Source organism: Psittacula echo (genome assembly GCF_963264785.1).
Source record: "Psittacula echo genome assembly, chromosome: 4".
NCBI lineage: Eukaryota > Metazoa > Chordata > Aves > Psittaciformes > Psittacidae > Psittacula > Psittacula echo.
The window spans coordinates 37,397,723-37,420,116 of record NC_137738.1 but is presented as its reverse complement, the minus strand read 5'-3'; the positions used below and the strand labels follow the sequence as shown (position 1 = coordinate 37,420,116).

General features: G+C 40.2%; 1 protein-coding gene across 1 annotated transcript in view; it reads right to left on the bottom strand.

Moving 5' to 3' along the window:
• UTRN (utrophin) overlaps window positions 1-22,394 on the bottom strand; it is a 404,863-nt gene that overhangs the window by 291,096 nt on the left and 91,373 nt on the right. The window contains exons 10-18 of the mRNA XM_080615656.1: window positions 14,572-14,664; window positions 13,054-13,131; window positions 9,896-9,988; window positions 8,856-9,028; window positions 5,340-5,455; window positions 4,532-4,695; window positions 3,817-4,020; window positions 2,461-2,642; window positions 1,683-1,833 (exon numbers count right to left, since the gene is read on the bottom strand). Of these exons, the coding sequence (XP_080471782.1) occupies window positions 1,683-1,833; window positions 2,461-2,642; window positions 3,817-4,020; window positions 4,532-4,695; window positions 5,340-5,455; window positions 8,856-9,028; window positions 9,896-9,988; window positions 13,054-13,131; window positions 14,572-14,664 (1,254 nt within the window). The remainder of the gene's footprint in view (window positions 1-1,682; window positions 1,834-2,460; window positions 2,643-3,816; window positions 4,021-4,531; window positions 4,696-5,339; window positions 5,456-8,855; window positions 9,029-9,895; window positions 9,989-13,053; window positions 13,132-14,571; window positions 14,665-22,394) is intronic.

The window sequence follows — 22,394 nt, the reverse complement described above, 5'->3', positions numbered from 1 at the left end:
AACTGCATTGACTTTCTATGCATCTACTGTTATAGGTAAAAGAGCTTAAGTGTTTTCTATAAAAAGAAACATTATTCTAATGTAAAAAAAATAATTATATAGAATAATTATTCTATTATTCTTAATAAGCAAGTACCATAGGGCATGTCAAACAGGGAAAAATCACTAAGAACATTTGTCTTTCAATAGTTGACAATGTAATTCTTGTAAGTATCAACAGTGCTGTAACCGATCATGATATTAAAAAAGAATAATTGAAAAATGCAGAAAGCATGCAGCTCTAATGAGTTTTAAATCACTTGTAGATTTAAGTATTCATACAACTTCTAGAAGAATAGATTCCATTGTTAAAGCCAACCTCTAAAATATCTCTGCAAGATCAATATACTTTTACAGTACTGTAAATATAACTTTTCATCCCAGAATATCCTAAGTTATTCTATGAACAACACACCTCAAACTCCCCAGACTTTGAAGACAGAGGAAAGAATGCAAATGCAGCACAGGAAATTATAGAGACTAAAAATACCCCACAGTTCTTGCCCCGTGAGATATGTCCCATGCTCGGAAGAAGGTCAGACCTCAGCAGTGATTACGAAAACCAAAGCTTCAACCATGACAAGTCTCAAAAGGCTATCTTTCTCCTTCAAAAAACCCCACTGCAAGCTAGAAAGGCTGAACTCTCATTTGGAAACTCAATTAAGAGACAAACCACTTCAAACACTTTGTGCCACATCAGAGAGCAGAATCTATGCATTACCTTAGGATGCAATCCCTGTAAAAGCAGGGACTGGAATCAGTGACCTGGGAGGCCCTTCCTAATAGTTTTAACTCCTGCATTATTTTAATGTGCAAGTCACACAGTCACACACAGTATGTTAGAGATTGGAAGGGACCTCAAAAGATCATCTAGTCCAATCCCCCTGCCGGAGCAGGAACACCTAGATGAGGTTACACAGGAATGTGTCCAGGTGGGTTTTGAATGTCTCCAGAGAAGGAGACTCCACAACCTCCCTGGGCAGCCTGTTCCAGTGTTCCGTCACCCTCACTGAGAAGAAGTTTCTTCTCAAGTTTAAGTGGAACCTCTTGTGTTCCAGTTTGTACCCATTACCCCTCGTCCTATCATTGTTTGTCACTGAGAAGAGCCTGGCTCCATCCTCACAACACTCCCCCTTTATATATTTATATACACTAATAAGGTCCCCCCTCAGTCTCCTCTTCTCCAAACTATAGAGACCCAGCTCCCTCAGCCTTTCCTCATAAGGGAGATGCTCCACTCCCTTAATCATCTTAGTTGCCCTAAGTCTTCAGCCTGCTGGTCATTAAAGGCAAGTTTGTCCACAGTATGTTTTATACTGTCCCTCACACCAACAATTTACCTGGAGAGGCCTCACTTCCTGCTCGAAGTGAGGGTAACACAGTTTGCCTTACAGGTTTCCCTTCCTGCATGAAGTAGGAAGATAACAGTTTCTGCTATAGTCATCTGTGCTCAAGTGTTAAGAAAGCACTTCCAGAAACTTCCAATTCCTTTCTACCCCATCATCATCCTTCACACATCAAATGCAGCCTCACAACCAGATAGGACTTCTGACGCAATCAAGTTTCTCAGCGAAGGAACCCACCACTGTACACCTTTCAAATACTTCTCCCATATGTATTACATAACAGACAAAAAGGTTTACTTTATGTTCTTCCAGCTGTTTTTGAAGTGACTCCAAATCTTCTGTTAAGAGCTGAGTTTCCATCTTCTGAATGCGTTCTTCTGTCACTGTCAGCCAGTCAGACAGCTGCTGCAACTGCTGCTTCTGGAGCTCCATCAGCATGTCATGCAGGCTGCAGGGGGAAGTGTAGGCAGAGTTATTTCAGAAACAGTTTTCCCAAGGAAAGAGACTAAGTTCTAGCTCCTATAGGAAAGGAGCAAGGCCATTCATAAACCAGTTAGCTATCACCTAATGAAGTGCTCCCCATTAAGCTAAGGAACACAGTTAAGTATCCTTCCTCAACAAAAAGCTAGTGAGCTATACCATTTATATCAGGGATTCTTCATTGCAACAGAAATTTGCTGCTAATAGAACCTGTGCTGAGGGCTGCAACAAAATGTGGTTTCTCCCTTGACATGCAGCTTGTAGCTTAATAAACCACAGGCCATAAAAATTCTTTTAAGTGCTTTTTGGTTGTGTAAAACACACATAGCTATCCATGTCTACTGTATGCTTTACTGAGGAACTTAAACTACTGAAACAATATTAAACACATGTTTATGTAACTACTATATGTAGATACCATACATATAGTCTGGCGCATTTACATAACAGTCACAAAATACTTTTATATAAGAATAAAAACCCAGTTATAATAATTTCTTTTATTTCACCTTGGAAAGTATGAAAAAAGTGGATTTCATGTCACAAACCAGAAGTTGGTCCTGCAGCTCTAGGTGAGGATGTGGGCACAACTCACCGGGATTGCCTGTCCATGCTCTCCACCCTGAGCTCCTCCCAGCGGGAGTTCAGCAGCAGCATTTGCTCCTGGATCTCAAACTCCTCTTCAGGTGATAGATTTCCCTGGGCCACCAGCTGGTTTCCAGCCTGCAGAACATTGCCCACGCTGCTCTGGTGCGCAGTGAGTTCCATCATAAAACCCTGGAAATGGTACAACCAGCCATGTCACCATGATGTATGAGCTCCTAAGGGAGTTTATGAATTTCTAAATTTCCTAATAAATTGTCACATTTGAAGTAGTGCTACAGAATGAGCTAGCATCATCAAATACATAAGCATGGCAGACCTCTTCCTCTCTGATAGATTCTCAACGAGCTACAGAAGTTCTGGAGTCACTAAAATAGAGATAATTGAAGCAAAAAAGCTGACCACCTTGGAGAAAAAGCCGTTTGTCAGAAAAGAGCCTTTGAAGAAATGCACCAAGAGAATAAAACAAACTTACATACGGCCAACAGAACATAAAACAAGACCTGAAATACATCATAGGAAAGTATATTGATCCCTATGAGTTAACAACATTAAAGATTTACATATTTACTATAAATCCAGAACACCTCTTCCTTTGGATCATGGGTTTAAAACTGTAGCACAAGGTAAAAAAAAAGCCAACATAAAAATTAAAATCTTCATATTGATTAGCTTTCAGATTTTAAATTCAACTGTACACAGTAAGCTGACACAAGGTAAAACTAAAGCATCTAACATGACACTTGAAACTTCTAGCACCATTAGAACATTTGTTCAGACTTGGAACAAAATCAAAACAAAATAATTTGGAAACCAGAATAATTTGGAAACAAGAGCATATGCTTCTGAAATAAACTATACTAATGGACAGGGAGACCACTGAATTAAATTGACGTGATTATCGTTTTCAACACTGCCCTCATTTAACAGCAAGTGACATAAGGCTGACCAAGCTTTTTAGTAGTTGGCGGCAGAGAAGCATGAATCAAAGTGGATCAGACTGTCTCTGTATTATAGACACCAGTGAGCCAGCCATTGAAAGCTGATTAAAAAAAAAAAAAAAAAAAAAAAAAAAAATTGAAGTTTCAAAGCATGTTTCACTGTAAGTTTCTCTTCTTCGGAAATAAATCTTCTGTTACACTTACAAAAAGCTATTATTTGTAAACAACAAAATCCTCAAGCCTGCCCAGTCCCCCTACAAAAAAGAAGAAGAAACCCACAACCCAAATCAAAACTCACCTGAACAAGAAGCCCCCCACCACATTCAGTTAGAGGTGCATTTAATTTAGAAAAAGATGAAAGAAACAGCACCCATCAAAAACCCAATGAATTTTCAAGAGAAGCTTACTTCATGAGTGGAAAATTGCTCTTTGACTTCCTCAACATCACCAGATATTTCCTCCTGTTCCCGAAATGCATCCTCAGCTGACAGCAACCATGTAAGAACTTCTTCCAGAGCAACTTGGTAACTATCCAAGTCCATATCCACCTCTGTCACCGTGCTGGGAGTCTCTGCTCTAGAACTGCCCTGCTCCTCTTCAACTGCTACAGCCTAGACAGCAAGAGAAGAGTGATGTCTCAGAACTGCATGGAAGATGCCTTCCCAAATCATACTAAAACCAGAACATAAGGTGCCTTTTAATCCTTCACATGATGTTAAAATGGATACATTTAATGAGAAAAGCCACGGTCACCACTAATGAGTGGATCCCACACCCAAAAACCCATCACTACCACTACCACCCCAAGTCCTGTGGCAAAATCAGTTACTTGGGCCACCTTCCCCACCTTGCTAAGAGAAATAAGAAAGAGACGCAGAAGAAAAAGCATAACAAAAACGCAAGTTCATACCTAAACGCACAGGATTTTGTAAATGATTCAGAAAAGAAGAAAAAGGAAGAACAACTGAAGTCAACCACAAAGATGCTATGATTTTTCACATTTTCCCAACTGTGATCCCCAAAATAGAAGGCATGTTTCCACTGCCTTCTCCAGACAAAGCCTGAAGAGCAGCTAAAATTACAACTCAGGAAAAGCCAGACAAACTTTGATGACAAACACACCTGTTGCATGTTGAACTCTCCATCCTCACATTCCTGCTTGTATCTCCTTGGAAGAGTCTCCACCTCCCGGATGTCTTCCATAGTGACTTGCTTAGGAAGGACCTCAAACAAAGAGGTTAAGTACATAATAATAGACTTTTTGTCTGGAAGTTGTACAGCAACATCTGCATCAAAAAGATAAAATTGGGGAGAGATAAATGAAGATGCTGCTTTCCTAAATCATTACTTAGAATAGTAAGATTTTACATATAGTGTAAATCATAGGTTCTTCTCTTAAGTAGCGTTTAGTAAGCTTTAACTTAAAGGCCATGTTTGACATGTTGAAGTCAGTATGAAGGACTTTAAAGAGCAGCCATAAAAGTTTCCTGGTAAGCATTCCTATCCTCCAAGTACTCACAGCTCTAGCAGCTCCTGCTATTCATGTATATATAAGGAACAAAAGATTGTGAGCTCTTAAGCTATTCCATTCTACATAATGTTCTACTTCATCTCAAGAAGCACAGACCCCTGCATAATAGAACTCTTATTTAAAATAAAACAAAGCCAGGGCACCACCTTCACCTTCTGCATACTGTCTCTGAATGGTAAGTCAACCTGAACCTGCACATTGAAGAAGTTGAAGCATACACACACGGACATACTCTTACCCTACAAATTGCACTCTTTTAAACCCCAGTTTAAGGACTTGAAAGAAAATATCACTGCACAAAACTGCTAGAATTCGTATTCATAGTAAATGTCAATACAAGAAATTTTTTCAGGAGAGGTCAAAAAAAGCTTCTAGTTAAGTAAAATAACCATATCCCACCTTCAGGATCCAATAGTTTCTCAATTCCTAAGTGGTTCTTGGCTATGCTGAAAGCATGTTCCAGTCTCTCAACTGAGGACATCTTTGTAACTTTATCCCAGCTGAAAAGCTCAGGTCTAAAAGAAAAAAAGCAAGCAGGAAAGAAAATAGTAAATTCTATCTGAAGAAAAAATTCCATACCATGCAGAATGTGAAGTTATGGATAGGAAAGTAGCTGACCAAGTAATTTAAAGATAAACATACATATAAAAAATAAACAGAAGTGCACATACACAAATGCATAAACACAAATATGTGCTTTCTTTTTATTGGTGAGAAGCTGGTAAGCAGAAATCAATTAACTGACTGCATGTCCACTACAACATCAACCTTTCATTCCATGCATTCTATAAATATACTCATCAACTGCAACAGGACATTAAATATTACTAACCAGAAAATCACCAAACTCCATTTAAGATTTATTCCAGACCCAGGTTTTTTTCAACTGTTTCTTTCCCAGCATTACTGTTATTTCATTTTAATTCATATTACATGCTTTCTGCATCAGGCTCCGCTGGATAATCAAGAGTCACTGCCCCTGGACAGTCTCATTCCAAACTTGTGATGTAGTTCAGTGACCACCCCACACCATCACAGCTAGGAGCAACAGCAGTGTCCACTCATGCTCACTCACCCTTCCCATGGCCTTTTTCCTCCTCATTAAAAAAACACCCCATTAGAAGTGCTTATGAAAGTCATAATGCAAACCAGGCTGAGGAGCTGATCAATTTACAATGCCAGCAGCCTTCATCTCACAGCAGCATTACCCAAACCAAATCTCCAGTCCAGCTATGTGCCCAAATTGTTCTGGCAGGTCTCAGGGGCAAAGAGCAGAGCATAAAGCAGGAAACAGGGCCAGCAAACAGAGCCCCCTCCTAATGGTAGCTACACCAAAAGGGCACAATCAGCCCAGTACTACAGCAGCACAGCTGCAATTAAAATATTTCCTTTCCTCTGTAATAGTGGCTTCTCGTTAAAACAATGCTATCAATTCTATGTTTTACAGAACTTGGGGAGGAAGAGATGGGCTTGCCTTTAATTCTTTTAATACTTAATTCAGTTGTAAATTGACCTGAGAGTATCACTTTAACATCTGTCAAGTCACTACACTTTGTAAAACAGCAAAGCCATAAGTTAGCAGGGTCTGAGAAGCAAAAAGATAGGGTGAATGTGGAAAACAGAAGCACATTGCAGTAAGTATACTGTACATGTGCTACCTGTACAATGACATAGTAGCACAAATTTTAATGAAATGCAATCTAGTCGTTTACCTATTATAAGCAAGAAAATCACACCAAAGACCAGAATTCAATTCAAAGAGGAACTAAGCTAATATTAGGAAATTAAAGGGACCAGCACAGTAAAATGTTAAATGTCCTATTACCTCATATAATTTTATTAAGTACAGAAAGTGTTTCTAAGTTACTAGATATTATAGCCAAGAGGTAACACGGCTAACAATTGTTGATAGATACATAAAGAGGAAAGCAAACTACTAAATCTCTTAATGGGATCCACAAAAATTCTCCTATATTAAGTGTCACATTAAGCTAAATTAAAAAAGCAATACTGAAAATGCCCTTAGGCAGGGAAGCACTACTGTCTGGGCAAGCTAAATAGCTTTGTTGTCCTTCTGCAGCCTGCCCCAATCCCCTTGTTCTTTGCAAGTGCCCTTTAAAGCTTCTCTGTCAAAGCTGACCTAAATTTAAACCCAGCTCAAGATTTCTCAGACGTGTAGGGGAAATGGTGCTTCCCTGGCTAAACGGCTGGTGCCCTGAGACAGAAAAGCTGAATTCTGACATGTAGCTGCCAGGCTCCCAGGAAAAGGGAATAAAAGGCTCAGAGATCAGCAGAGCCAGGTAACCACGAAATTTTGGGAAGCCAGAGGAAAGCACAGTTACTCAAGCTACAGTTTTCAGCAGAGGCTTTTGCTACTTAATAGTGCTCTGAAAAAGGGCAGAGCTCACAGACTTCAGATCCCACAAAGCCCAAGCACATAGTCACAACACATTAAGGATAACAAAAAACTTGAAAGCAATTTTGCTACCTCTCTGCTTCTGCTTCCCTCAGCTCTCCCAGGTCTCACTTGTGTCTAAAGCTGGCACTGTCTCCATCACAAAGCTTCACATGTTCAGCAGCAGAGCTATGCATCCACAGGCAATTATGCAGGTATGAAAGCTATCAGTATAGCCCACATCATCCAGAGAAGGGACTTGTTAATACTTCTGAAACTCCACAGAGTTTCTGCTAGTATTGTTCTGCCTTTGCAGAACAGTCCTTCCAAACTTTCAGGAGGCCTCAGCATGGTGCAGGCACAACCTACGCTTCCATGAAAACTAAACATAAGCCAGCACTGGTCCACAAGGCACATGGGTATGTCAAGGCAAACACATCCTGAAGCCTGCGAGCCTGTGACAGAAACCTACTGTTTCAGTCAGCACAGGCTAGATGGTCACTTGTCAGCAGAGAACATCAGGCTCAAAACCAGCACATGCGTTTGCCAACACTTTGTATCTGCTGCGTATAAATATTCTGGGTATTTGTTAAGCACTTGCCATGCCAGATACCTGGTGGCCAGGAGGTCTGGATAAATTCTAGAAATTACCATACCATTACCATGTTAAAATGGTTATTTATGGTTTAGAACCGTCATCTCCTGCAAAGCAATGAGATGAGTTCATCTAAGGTATGCTGGGTTAGAATGGATTGCTCAGAGGTAGATCTCAAAAAAAGCTTCAAAACAAGAAAGCAAAAATATGGCATGAAAGTTTCATAGGAGTCTGTAAGGATGATTTCTTTAAACTACTGAAGAGTTCTCAAAAAATCAGAAAGAACACAAAAGATCTATGCATAGAAGCTTTAACAATATTCCTTATAAAGTATAATGAACAAACTAATGAATGCTCTACAGCTACCTGAAGTATTCTATTACCTTTTGATTCTTTTGCTCAACAGATCTTCTGAAAGAGCTGCATATATTGTCTTTCAAGCCAGGTATATTCAAAAACTAAGAAAAGCTACAGAGGTTGACTTACTCCTTCGTTTTGAAGCTTCTGTATCTTCCTACTAAAATGATATGGCAAACTCTGCCTGAAGAAATGTTACCCTTTGCAGAGGAGAGAGAGCAGGAGGAAGGAAGTACAGGGGAAGGAGGTGGGCAACCCCCCCTGCAGAGACCAGTTCAGCACATTCACTGTGTAATGCATACTAAGTGGGATGTAAATCCACCTCAATTAGCAAATGTGCATGCATGTACAGGAACTGAGAGTGTTACACTGCTGCTTTGCCTCCAGTCTTTGTGAGGCTCTGGTAATATCCTTCTACTGTTATTGTTATCACCAGAAAAAACCAAACCCAAAACAAACAATGAATCACTGAAACACTGAAACAGAAGCTGTCAAATGCTCAAGCATGAAGACATGGGGAAAAAGCTGCTTACTTCTCTAGGTCTAAGATAAAATGTTTGCTACTTACTTGTGTCTGTGGATGACAGCATTAAAGGCAAGTCCATCTGCCCAGCTTGTTGTGAAGTTCAGAACATTGACCTGACTGTAAGGTCTCGTGGACTGCCGAACCCAGCTCAGCAGGATCTTCTCGCTGTTGGTCTGCTGCAAATCTGACATGATGTTCTTCATGACATCCTTCACCTGCAAGAAAGCGACAACTACACCTTACAGCCATGTTCTCCACTTCCCTGCTTACAAAACCTTCTAACCAAGCTATTCACAAATCATGAAATTATCTTTCCTATGAAAAGCTATGAATCTAACTCCCAACGTGAAATCTGGGAATAGGAGTCTCCAGGCCATCTTTGCCCTCTACCGATTACAAGAACCAGTAATGCTGCATGCAATAATGACACATTACTCTTAGGTTATAATCCTCCTCTGCTCCCCAGTGCTGCCTACACTAAGCATGAGGTATAGTATTTCTCACTGTCTCGTGCTGCAGTTCCATCAGTAAGCAACCCCCAAAAATACAGCTTGCAGAGGTTTTCTGCAAGATGAGGCTATATGCTCAGCTAACAAATGCAGTTTGCTGTTTGGGTACTATGCATAAGCATCTGCCAAATTCCCTCCAAGTCAACTCAATGACCCTTCCAGGTACCTGGATAAACCATGATCAAAATTCACCCTATAAGACTGAATAACAAACCTATAAAGCAGCATGTAAGATGCAAGTCCAACGCAGCTACCTAGATAGTAAAACAGAAGTACATAAAAGCCTTGTGGAATATAAATACAATGCTTCAGCCTGAAAACCCTCTCTGTAATTAAACACCAGCAGGAACTAAATTGAGAGGCTGAGTACAACTGAGCACATACGAGAATACGTATCACAAGAGGCAGCCAATAGACAGAGATCAGAAACCAAACACTGGCCTGCCTTTATTTGCCAGCCCAAAATAGAAGCAGTATATTCTGCCACCAGAACCCTAGGAAGGTTTGTTAGAATCCCAGCAGATCAATGTGCACGATTCCTGGAAAGGAAGAGATCTCCCAGCAGCATCTCACCTGCCAGTGCAAGATAATGCTCCAGAGCAGCCCCAATGTCAGCTTGTGATTTCCATCAACTATGTCAGTTCCTCCAATATTCACCAACTCCACCTGGAGAGGTCAGATCAACTCTATATTAAACACTGTTATCACAGATTCAAGTCACAACCGCATCCGATATTCGTGGCTGTCCTGCCACGTATTATCAAGTGCTCTTAAATAAGAAGTAGTTAGAAAGAGGGAACTGGAGAGGACAAAAGTACTGTCTATTTGAATTTGTCATAACAACCACTTAAACAACATGACAAGATAACACCAAAGAAAATACTTCATTGGAAGAGTTTCATCCTCTCTTCTAATATACAGATTCATACCAGCATTCAAAAATGGTCAGCAGAAATGCAAACATGAAGGGTCTGATATTAAAGAAAAAACAAAAGCAAAACAAAAAACAGGTAAGCAGTCCTGCTCCTAGACACACTTAGAGATATTATAGAACCATGAAAATTCTGTAATTAAGAATAGGCTTTTTCTTTGCATGAACCAGCATCCAAATGGAACAAGTTTATACAAGGAGATCAAAAGTTCAAGGGAAAAATTAAATTTTCAAGCTTCCTATTGGCATAGGACCCCACAGAGACTTGGTGATGATCTAATTGATCATCAAAAACATAAAAACACAGAGAGACAAGGAAATTACTTTAGTAAGTGAGAGAAGAGGCTACCTGCTCCTGCATCAGGTACTCAGCTGCCAGAAGAAGCAAAGCTTAGAAACATCACCACACTACTCACCTGGTGCTACTTTAGTCTAAACTGAATTGGGGCATCAAGTTTCCATTCCGCCAACACAGAAAAAGCAGCACTAACTCTGAAGCACCTTTTAGAGGAGTCAGCAGCAGCGCACTGCACTAATTACCACCATGCCTCTACAAACCCAGCTAGGGACAGCTGTCTACAACAGAAGACGTACATACACCCAGGGAGGTATCTACATGTATAGCAGATGCTGCAACACACTCCCACACAGGGCAGATGGTGGGGCTTGGTTCTTGTAAACAGCTTGGAGCCAGGAGCATCTCCACTCCCAGAGGCAAAGAACACATGCATTTCACTTTGATAGGGAAGCTTTTTTCTCCCTTTCTCATCTCTGTTTCAAAACTGTTATCCACAGTGCCTACCAGGAACACCCCTCAGCTTACACAAAGAACCGTATCTGTATATCAATTGGGATGAGAACTAGTCACAGGGACAAAACTTGCACCAAGGAGGTGGCACGCAATTAAACAATAGGGACAGTCACAGGATCAGTTACAGAGCGAGCCCATATTCTGGCTTTCAGTGAATGTAGCCTACAATGACAGAATAGACAATAATAAAATTCCATTTTGCTTTAGAGGATATTGCTGACACATACAAATATAATGGTATTCCATGCATGTTTTTTCCTCTTATCACGCAATCACAAACAAGCAGCTTAAGTTCTGCAAAATGTACTTGTAACCTCATTGCTTTCAGATATCTTGACTATTTCAGCTCCCTATAGGTCTCTTGGTTAGGAGAATCAAATTAAAACTGTGTTGCAAAATTAACATAGAACCACAAATTACACTTTGACATACTACTGAAGCTTATAGATTTGTGGATTGCTCCCTCCCAGTCTTACAGCAATACTCTTTGCAAGTACTGGACGCGTATTCTAAGAAAACTGTAAGGTAAACTGGCAAAAACAGGACAAAAGAATCACCATTGCAGATCATTAAACACCACACTGGAAAGCACTCTAGAACACAAGGAGCAGAAAGCAAGACCAAGACTGAAGGTCAAGGGCACAAAAAGCAAATAATTCCATTGCAAAAATTTTTCACCTGTAATAGAAGAAAATGGGTAGCAAAATGCCAAATTACTTAGAACCATTCTGCTCATCAGATGGATGAGGTTCACAGGATCACTTGAACATCTACACACTAGGCTTGTCTGATCCTTGCAATATATATTTAAATACTTTTAATAAATTGTTTCACAAGTTATTAATACTATATAGCACAGAAACACTCAGGCAACAGAACATAACTACTTCTCAGTGAATGCCTAACACACACACACACACACACACACTTTCTAATGAAGTTAAGCAGTAGGTATAAATCACATATGTGACCCTAACAACCTTCAGCTAACACCATCTGTTTACATCTAGAAACCCAGAATCCTGCCAGCTTAAGGAAGAACTAATTAATCGTTGCAACTCAATTTTATTTCATTTATTATCTTCATAAAATCAGTCAATTGCAAGCTGGAAAGACTCATTACTTATCCTTAGAAAAAAGTGAGTCAATATTTACAGTGCCTCAAAGAAGAAAAAAAAAAAAAAACAACAAACAACCCACCACTAACTTTTGTTACTTTCTAGAAATATGACACTAGCCCACCAACAAGGAGGGGAAATTGCAGTATTATACAGCATGCTCATATCACTCTTCGATCAGCAGTTTACATAAACATGTCAGTCCCTTTTTGCATTTGATGTATTTTACTGCCAGAATGTTCTTACTAAGTTACTTTAGTGACCTGACATTTGTAAATAAAAATTCTACCTAGAGAGGACGCGCTTATCAGGAACTGTTTTTCAGGGAAAAAACAAAATCACTTTACTACAGCACTACTGGCTTCCAGGCAGTAAAGCCATCTAAAAGAAGTAAAACAATTTTCGTTTTTCAAGGATTGGGGTTTGCTTGCTTGTTTGTTCTTCTGATCAGGTACCAAAGCTCCAAATCAGAAACACAGATTTGACACAGAGCTGGCAGATTTCAATGCAAAGATTCTCCTGCATTTTGAGCGCAGGACACAGAACCTGTCAGACCCTCATGCACTTTTGCACAAGTTATACATCATCACTTGAAATCAGTTTTTTGTCCTGCCAGGTTCATGAGCAGAGCTTCCAGTCATATCTCAGCAAAATACAGTTTACTTAATACCATTTGTAAGTTAGCATTTCAAGATTTCACAAAATTGTCAGACATCCAAATTCTACATCGAATGAAGAAAACTGAGACCAGTTTACCCACCTCACTGAGTTCTCATTTTAGCTACCAAAATCTTTATTCTCTTAATTCTGAATTTACATGCAGGAATAAATTAAAGAATCTAACAATAAAGTTGTGGAAAAACATGCTCACATTGTTCTGATGCAAGACTTGCAGTACTCGATTGACGTTATTTAAGGCATGTACACGTGTGGAACCTCGTTCTTTGGGCTGAAAATAAAAATTATCATCTGTTAATATCTGAATTAACTTGACAGGCCAAAAAAATGACAGACCAAACAGGAAATTTGTCTTGATTTTCCTCAAGAGTTTAATTTGTATTTTCTTTAGGTAGGAACAAAAGTCTAACAAGTTCATCCACAACAGTATAGAAATGAAAAACGGTCAGAACATTATTCACCAATTCAAGGCACAGGACAAGCCTTGGATTCAAAATGTGTTTCCATTCATTTTCAGTAAATCCATCCAGAATTTTTATTCCCAGCATCTGCAGAATTATCAACTGGCAACACAACAGCAAAGTGGGAGTTCCTGGGGAAAATCTGCGGGGTTTGAATGCTTGCCAGAGTAGTTGAAATTTTTTGGCTCCCAAGAGGGAACAAGCAGCAATTTGCTTTCCTGGCACCAAAAGCCAGCTAAATCTTTGCATACTGAGAAGTTACGCTTCCTGACTTTCCCTTCCTTTTATTACCAGGGAAAAAAAAAAACCACACTGCAACTCTTGACAATACCTGCCACTCCATTTGCTTTTAATCACTTCAATTTAACTCCTGTGGCAGCAAACGACCATGCAAGAGCATAGAGCTGAACTTGGACCATGGTAAACATCAAAATGAGAAACCAAAAAAATCCTGTTGCCTTCAGTATGCTTCAAATCAGACCACAAATCATTAGTACCAGTGAAATGCACCTGTTTAAAAAAACAAGGCAAGCTTGCAAGGTTAAATTTTAAATGGCTCAAGGTCCCCCATAATGTAAATAAATGAATTTGAGATTTATTCCAAATAATGAAATCAAGAGTTTAACTCCAAGTGATGGCACAGGTTTTACCATGCCTCATATCTGAAGAGGCATGAATGTTAGCAAGGGAAGAGTTTTCACACACACATTTCTCCAAACAAGACTTGAGTAGTTTTCAGCCCTTTTCTACCAGTAGATCACAAAGGATTTCTCAATAGGGATGCAGATCTTTGCATCACCTATTAGCTATTATCTTTTTTACTTTCTTTTTTCTTTGAGGGATCTTTCATGAGCTCATGAGAAAAAGTACACACGTATCCAGATAAATGCTACTCTTTCAGATCATCCAGAAGCAGACCTTTAAAAGATCTCTATTAAAAATATACACTATGTGAATAACATCACTGGTTTTGCATCTATGGCTAAACAGTACTTTACCCCTCAAGAGAGGGTTACACAGCTAACTTCAGCCTGACGCTATACCCCATGAGTGGAGCTCATGCGAATTTTGCTAGAACTGTAGAGGGCAAGTACACACGACAAGAAGAATAGGTTTTTAAATAAATAAATTTAAGAAATCACATGTCACAGGTTGTGGTTTGTCCTTTGTTTATTTGTTGGAGTTTTTGTTGTTTGGTTTGGGTTTTTCTTCCAGTAAATGGGAATATAACTTATATGTATTTCTCTTACCAGAGGTTTCCCCGTCAGACCCTCCAAAAGGTCCAAAAGCTTCCTTCCATCTTTCAGATCTGTGAACATGTCCTTAACTGGGGGCTTCCCACTCTGTGGAAGAAACAAAAGCAGTAAGAAAATAGTGTTTAAGCAGAACCTCCCTGAAAAAGGTACTTTTTGTCTTCCAAATCACTCTTATTTGGTACTGAATGCAGTAAATGAAAGCTAAGGGACTGTGATACTGATCAGGAATGCACCCTTCCCTTCTTCAGTCTTTTTTCACCTCTGCATCTCTATGGTTCTGTGCATCAGCAGCCTGGCACTGCAAAACCAAATCAGCACATCCTGGCTCACGTTAGGGGAGAAGCCTTAACATTTGCTTTGCAAGGATGGCAAAGCAAAAACTCGGCAAGTTTGAGGAGTCACTTGAGAAAGGACGTGTTAGTCTTGCTGCATCTAAAGGAAGAATAAACAGGCTTTGCAGAAAGAAACTACTTGGACAAATTCTCTCAGACAAAAACAAAACAAAACAAACAAACCAAAACAAACAAAAAAAACCCACAAAACTAAAAAGGACTTGGAATTGACCTCTGTGTAAGGAGCTGCTACTCTTCCTCACAGATGAGTAGATCAAAAGGTGTAATATACATTGAAACAAATTAATCATTTTGTCTACCTTGGACAAAGAAGCAAGATATGAAACTCAGAGCTACTCTAAATCATACATTTCTAATATTAATTTTCTTACGGGGTAGAGAATCCCTGTACAAGAATGGTGGTAGATGACAGCAGAATCATGTTATCCTTTTCCATCCTCCCTTTTAGTCTGTTTGTCTTCTCGGACCATAACACAGTTAACACGGGAAAGCGTTATAGTGCAGGGGGAGAAGACACAGGCAGCCAGCAACTAAGTAAGTGCATATGCTTTGTAATATTCATCTGCTGGCTGCCAGATCAATTAAGTTACTGCTTTCAGTGTCCTTTTGAAGTGCCAATTTGAGAAGAAAAATATTTTTTAAGTACCACCTAAAACTGCAGTACTGCCTTTTTTTACCACCTTGGCTTTATAACATCACTCTTCAGAAAGAAGGCTGTCAAAGGCCCATCTCACATGACATGATTTAGCTGACATAGATCTCCCCTACTTTCACTTATCTCCTCCTGCCCTGACAGCTGCTAGTAATTACCAAATGCTGGCTAACAAATCAGAATGAGTGCTGAATTGCCCACCGAGCATCAGTTTTTGACAAGCCTGTTTTTTCCCAAAATTCATAAGAGTTTTTCCTAAATGCACACTTTAAATTGATTTGATACTACTAAAACTAATCACAAGAAACCAGAGTTAAATAGCTGTAGAGCCATATTTTAATCTCTTGTACAGAAACATACCTATGTAACTCAACTCAGTAGCAACCAACTAAACAGTGCTGAGAATAATTGTATAACTAAGGTCGCTTAAAATACACACTTTAAAAGCCCCAGTATCTGATATTAAATTAGTTTTGAGATTAATTTTTATGACAAATTTATTTTCCAATTACTTTTACAAGTCATGCTTAAAAATGTGTATATATGTATGCAGACACATACTTTGGTAAGGGGTGTATAAAGCTATGTAGCTGTCAGACCACTACCAAATAGGAGCATTCATTAAATATCAATGTTTGACAGCATTCTGCCATTTACCTATTGCCACTTCCTGAGCTCAGCTATACCCTTTCTAGCAAAGTAAGGGACAAGGCATTCCTCCTAGTGCATGTGTTTTTCGCAGATGAATCAGATGCTTTACTGCACAGCAACATAACCAAACCTTTAAATCATGCTTGAGCAGGAGAACTAGAATACCTAAGAGTAGATGCAGGTAACCTTATGTACAGTTTACGGTGTATAACAGGAGAAGATTATCCATAGTGCAGCTACTCCAGATGACAGCAACATTTGGTTCAAGTTTGGTTTGCATCAGCACATGGAAGATACTAAAAGTTAGTTGGTAAGGGCATGAGGAAATTGTTCATGTGCCCAGAGAAGAGCAATAAAGCCTTTATAGTTGTATAATTATAGAATAAAAAAAAAAGCATATGTATAACCGACTAATAACACCAAAACTGAGAATGCTATAGTTGCATATCCTCAAATTTATTGTCTTAGGTCCAGATTTATTTTCTTTTTTTAAACTTGGATCTGCTGACAAAGTAGAAAGATGCCTCATTTAATACAGTGCTACAAGAGTGTTGAGTATACAGCCTTTCTTCGTTTCCCATCCCCTCACTTCACATACATGAAAACAAACTGAATGACTTCCTGCTTTCACTCACTCCGACAGGTCATGGTACGTCTCAGCCCATTGCAATGCACCCTGCTGTGATAGTAGAAATAATTCAGATTTGCTTTCTCAGGAGAATGGTTTCTCCATTTCACAGGTCAGAGCACCACATCTTGCTGTCAGTTTAAACAGTCAGCTAACAACTATTACATTATTTCTGCAATCTAAGCAACTCCTTCCTGGTTTATTAAACTATCTGCTATCCTCAAAACATAGACACAGCAATATGCAAAGCCTCTGTATTTAGTGAAGTCTAGCAAAATGCTCTGTATGGGAAGGAATTCAGTTCATGGGAAGCACTTTACTCTTACAGGGTGACTGATGTTGGCTAAGAAAGGGCTGCAGCACCCACCCTGCCAAGCCCATCACCACCTCTACTGCAGCATAATCTGTCAGGAAGGTGGGAAACCTGCTCCTCCAGCTTCCCATGCTCACCTGGGGGACATGCAGGCACTTGGTGGCAGCGGCCACCCAGGCAGCCCCAGCTGTCCCATCAGGGCACAGAGCCAGCCCTCAGTGCTGTTGTCGCAATGGGAGAGGAGACTGGGCACGTGCTGCACTCTCCTCTGCTCACACTGCCTCCTCCCACCCACGCATTTTCCTCACACCTTCACACTCATTTCTACACATGATCTGCTATCTGAGAGACACAGTCTCCAATCAGGAATGTAACTGCTCTCTCCTCCAGTGCCCAGTGCAGCTGGATGCTACCGGGCTTTCCTGGGATGCAGTTAGCAACCTGATGTGCTTGTGGAAGTCTTTTACTTTTCTTTTCCAGGCAAAACAGCTATGTATCCCAGCCTCTGGCAGCTATGTGACTATCTTAGAGTTTAAACAGCTTAGAAAGGAGTTGGAAAATAATTTTATAAAATGGCAACCCAAGGGATGGTCCCATACATCCACTTCCCAAGAGAAGACAAGGAAAAGATCTTTGGCCATGCTGGCAGAAGAGCTACACATGCCCTCCCGCACCAGGCACAGGCCAGCCCAGAGGCAGGCCAGGCTGCTGCCATCACCTCCATCTCCTTGGGAAAAAACAGATGTGAAGACCCATCTCTTTGCGTGTAGGACCCACCACCGAGGCTATCAGGGAGGCTGCTGTGGCAGAGGCAATCTGGGAACACAACACGTGGCCAATAGAGCTGGACCTGTGCTTCTAAGTGAGGGAGCCTAAGCCAAACCATGTTCCAGTGGGTCCACTGCCCCAACTTTCATCACAGGGCACCTGTGGAGGCAGCACATCCCTGAGCTGCACTGGGGTGGAGTAGGAGGCCCCGGGACTGACTCTGTGCTGGGGCAGGCTGGCATGCTGCAGCACGGGCTAGGGCTCTGAGGGAGGACATAAGTCCTCTCCCGCTCTACAGGTTAAGGCATGGGGCTGTGCAGATCGGTTCCCCCATCGCCCCTGCCCACACCCATACTGCTCACTCCTAAGGTCCAGAAAGCAATCTGACCTGAAATAAAAAAAAAAGTCTGTACCCACAGATACACACACACAAAAATATGTACATGTATCTGCAGTATATAAAAGGTATGCTTTTCTCTCCCTTCCTCTGTAGAGTCCAGCCTGGTATACAGTATGCTAAGCCAATCTAAATTTCTCTTTTTCAGAGCTCACAGTATTTTACTCACTTTCTGCACACTTCAGGACTACACAAGTACAAAGCAGTTCAGCCCCTGCCAGCATCCCATAAGGAGCAGCAGTCCATCACTGAGCGTAATGGCTCAAGTAATCTAAGTATCTGCCTCATAAGATTGAGCGACAAAGCATACTGAGCTCTTCAGCAAGGGCAAATGGCTAGTCGTGGTTGCTTTGCTTAGTAGTTAAGGAGCAGCCTAAGTTGTGCTAAGTACTGTACAAACAGGAGGCATATAATGGGTCCTTCCTCAAAGACAAAATAGGGTCCAGTTTATACTACAATGATAAGATAAAGGACAGGCAGGGACACCCTGCATAACAGGAGAACTGTGTCAGTTCAGGGTGTAAAGCATCCACATCCCCCTCACTTTTATCAGTTAACAGAAGGTAGTTTTTCCTCAGCTTTGCTTATGTTTGCTGTGACAGCAAAAAAAACCCAACACTGGCTGAAACCTTTCCCCTCACAGCCTGCCAGAGAGGCTTTGCCAGCAGAGCTGCACACAGTGTTGCCGTAGTAGAGACAGGGGCTTGATAAGAGATAAAAGAAAACAGCAACAGGCTTAGAAAGAGGCCATGTGGGTTTCCCAGTGCTGTAAACTGGCACTGACAGCAGGAAAGGAGACTATTCACTTCAACAGGGGCTGGCATAAGAGAAAGAGGAAGAGAGAAGAGAAAAGGAAAAGGAAAGAAGAGCAAGGGAAAGTACAGAAAGAGAAGCTGGAGACAGAAGTTGGGTCTAGGCCTGCTTGTATGCCTATGTATTTTGTGTGGTGACATATTTGTTATCTACCACAGGGTTCATGCATAAGGATCAGAACCAGATCCAATCCACCATGTTACATTTATTCCAACAAACATTTTGGTGCCCGCCTTTGTGCTAACCTGAGCAGCGGAGGGCAGAGACAAAGAACAATTTTAGCTAGTTATCCACAGCAGAAAACACTTTTTCTGTTGATTCATCTCTTACGGGGCAACAGCCAGCAGCAGTGGTGTCTGAATGATCTTCGAGTAGTGACCATGAGGTCTCGTATGTGGTAAGACCAGTCATTACGGGCACTGGCTCTGCATATTCCAGCGAGATATCAGCACATTTCGAAAGGACAGCCCACACGCAGTGATCCCCTCCTTACAGCAGCCCGTTTGCCATCTTCCAACCCCTCTACCTGGATCAGGTTTAAGAGGGTGACTCACACTTCCTTGTGTGCATCTAGGATTACTTGCAAAGAAGGGTCATCGAGGCCAGCCAATATGACTGTGCAGAAATCATTCCTTCTCTCTGCCAGAAAGCGTTCCCAGGAAATAGAGGAAGATATAAACAAAATCCGGATCAGATTTTTGAGATTTTTTAAGAGTCATCCAATGCTACTGACAGTAGAAAGACTAGACATCGACATTCACAGTTTGCTCTACTTGAGCCACACATAGCTGCAAAGCAACAATCTTCCTAAATTCATTTTATAATAGAACGTTCTTAATTCTCTTTTATTACTAATGGGGAACTGTATCTAATTAGACCAAGTTACAGAGAATTAACAGGAGTCACAAATTCTCAGTTACACAAAGCTTCTTTTTTTTTTTTTTTAACCACAAGCTATTATTTATCACTTTATTACAGCCATTTATGTTCTTTATATATTGTTTTTGAACATGAAATTATATGCAAAGTTAACCATTACAGAAATTTTACTGTCTATCTTGTTTTGAACTAGAAACATGCAGTTTTGTCTTACGTCATCATAGTTACCTGCTGAAAAGAATTTACATGTTCTTTAAATCTATAATTATTGAAGATACATTATTAGACTCTTTTCCAACAAATGAATGCCAAAGATATCTGACAGTAAGAGATAATCCACCTCTATTTCCCATCCTTCTCAGTGATACTGATTCAGACCTCCTAGTGACGACATTAAAAACAGGATGAAAAGTCCTCTCAGTTTCACAGTAATGCATGCTGGTTGTCACCAGGGAAGTAACACATATTGTAAAAGCATACATATGACCTTCACCAGCCACCAACGGAATGCAGAATTCTGGCTGCTTAGAGCAGTATTGGGAAAAGCCCTAGTTGCCATTTAGATCATCTGCCACCTCAGAAACACGAAAACACCCCAAAATGATATAACAAGCAGTACATTTTGATTTTCCACCAGATTGTTCCAATCTTATATGAGAGTCAGAGTTGTCTTTTTTTAATTATTTTTAACCTACAGATTGCTATTTTTAATGTCCAATAAGATGCTCAATAAATAGGTCAAAATAGAGCTGCAAAGACCTCTCTCCCCCCTTCTTCTTGAGAAACGGGAAATACTGAACAGGTTGGGTGCTTAAACTAGAACATGAACCATTTGTAGTGTTCAAATTCATTCCCAGGGAACTCATGGTAACCACCTACTTTTAAACTCGATTACAAACAACACAAGGAGTAAGAACTACATTTTATTATGACTAATACAGAGTAAGAAACATGTCAAGTGCTGCTATATCATGAGGCCAGTATATGGAAACTCAATGCAGGAAACAATTCCAAAAGCAACCAGGTCATTTGAAAAAGCAAACAACTATGTCAACAAATAATCCTGCCAATTTCTAATTTAAGACCATAGTCATTGTTTACAGAAGTATTTTTATTCAAATGTGATGCTTTTTTTCCATTCTGCTTCCACTTACATGCAAGAGTTACAGCCCAGTGCACATAAATACTAGCTATACCGTGACATATGGTATTTTAGTTGAGTATGCTCTACTCTATGCTGAATATACCCACGTAGTTGTGGCATCTATACATGACATTAGTACCAAGAGTAAGGAATTCAAATACCAAGTAAAAAATAAGATGTTACAATCACAGGAGGCAAACACCTTATAGACCAAACATCACTACTACTGCTTAAAAATAATTACAAAAAACTAAATAGTTATTTAAAACTCCAGACTGGAGGGGGGGGGGGGGGAGGGGCAGGCAGACTCATCACAGAGATATGCTGGAAAGTTTGATTCTACTAGATGAAAGATGTGAGGTTAAGAAGCAGCAAAGCTGAAAAGCTAAAGATAGCTCAATCCACAAAATACCTGAAATACTTGACTGACAACATGATAGGAGGAGGGAAAACAGATAAAAGCAAGCATCAGACATAGCAAGGCAACAAAATCAAATGCAAGGCATCAGTAACTTTTTGGGTCCTTTTTATTCTCCTCAGTGTATCAATTAATGTATTTACATAAGTTTATATTATTATAATACGTTTACTGTAACGGTACTAACCTCAGCTTGCAATTAAGCCTCATTATATATCATTACCAGCAGAGGAAGTTGGGACCATACTTCTTATCAATATCAGTGATTTCTCTCTAAAACCAGAAGGTCTTTTCTCCTTTCTTCACATGCCCCGCCCCCCCCCCCCCCCCCTTTTATTTTTTAAGACAGCTAAACAGATTGTAACTTGGTTCCTTAAAAAAAAATAATAATCCTGCTGACCAGGTATTGGTCTCGTTAGTGATTAACAGGTAAAGGGACAGATTTGCTTCAGTGCCTCTACAAGGGTCAGCTCTAGTGGCTGGAAAGGTCACAAACACAAATACACAAATACTCCAACAACTGGGATGATAATTGAGACCACAAATCAGAGTCAAGCTCTATCCCAGTGCCCAGAAAATCAGCAATAATTACAGCCTATAATACCACAGCAAGCTTTGAAGTCCAGCAAGGGAGATGCTGTCCACACCCTATTCTTGGAACAGCTGAAAGGAGGGCAGGAAACAGGCAATTCTCACATTGTCACTAAATCTGGGAGAGACTGAACTGCTATTGCTTTTATGCTAGAAATTAGTCATTTTTACCATATCTTATAACCTATTAGACAAGAAAAGATTTATTTT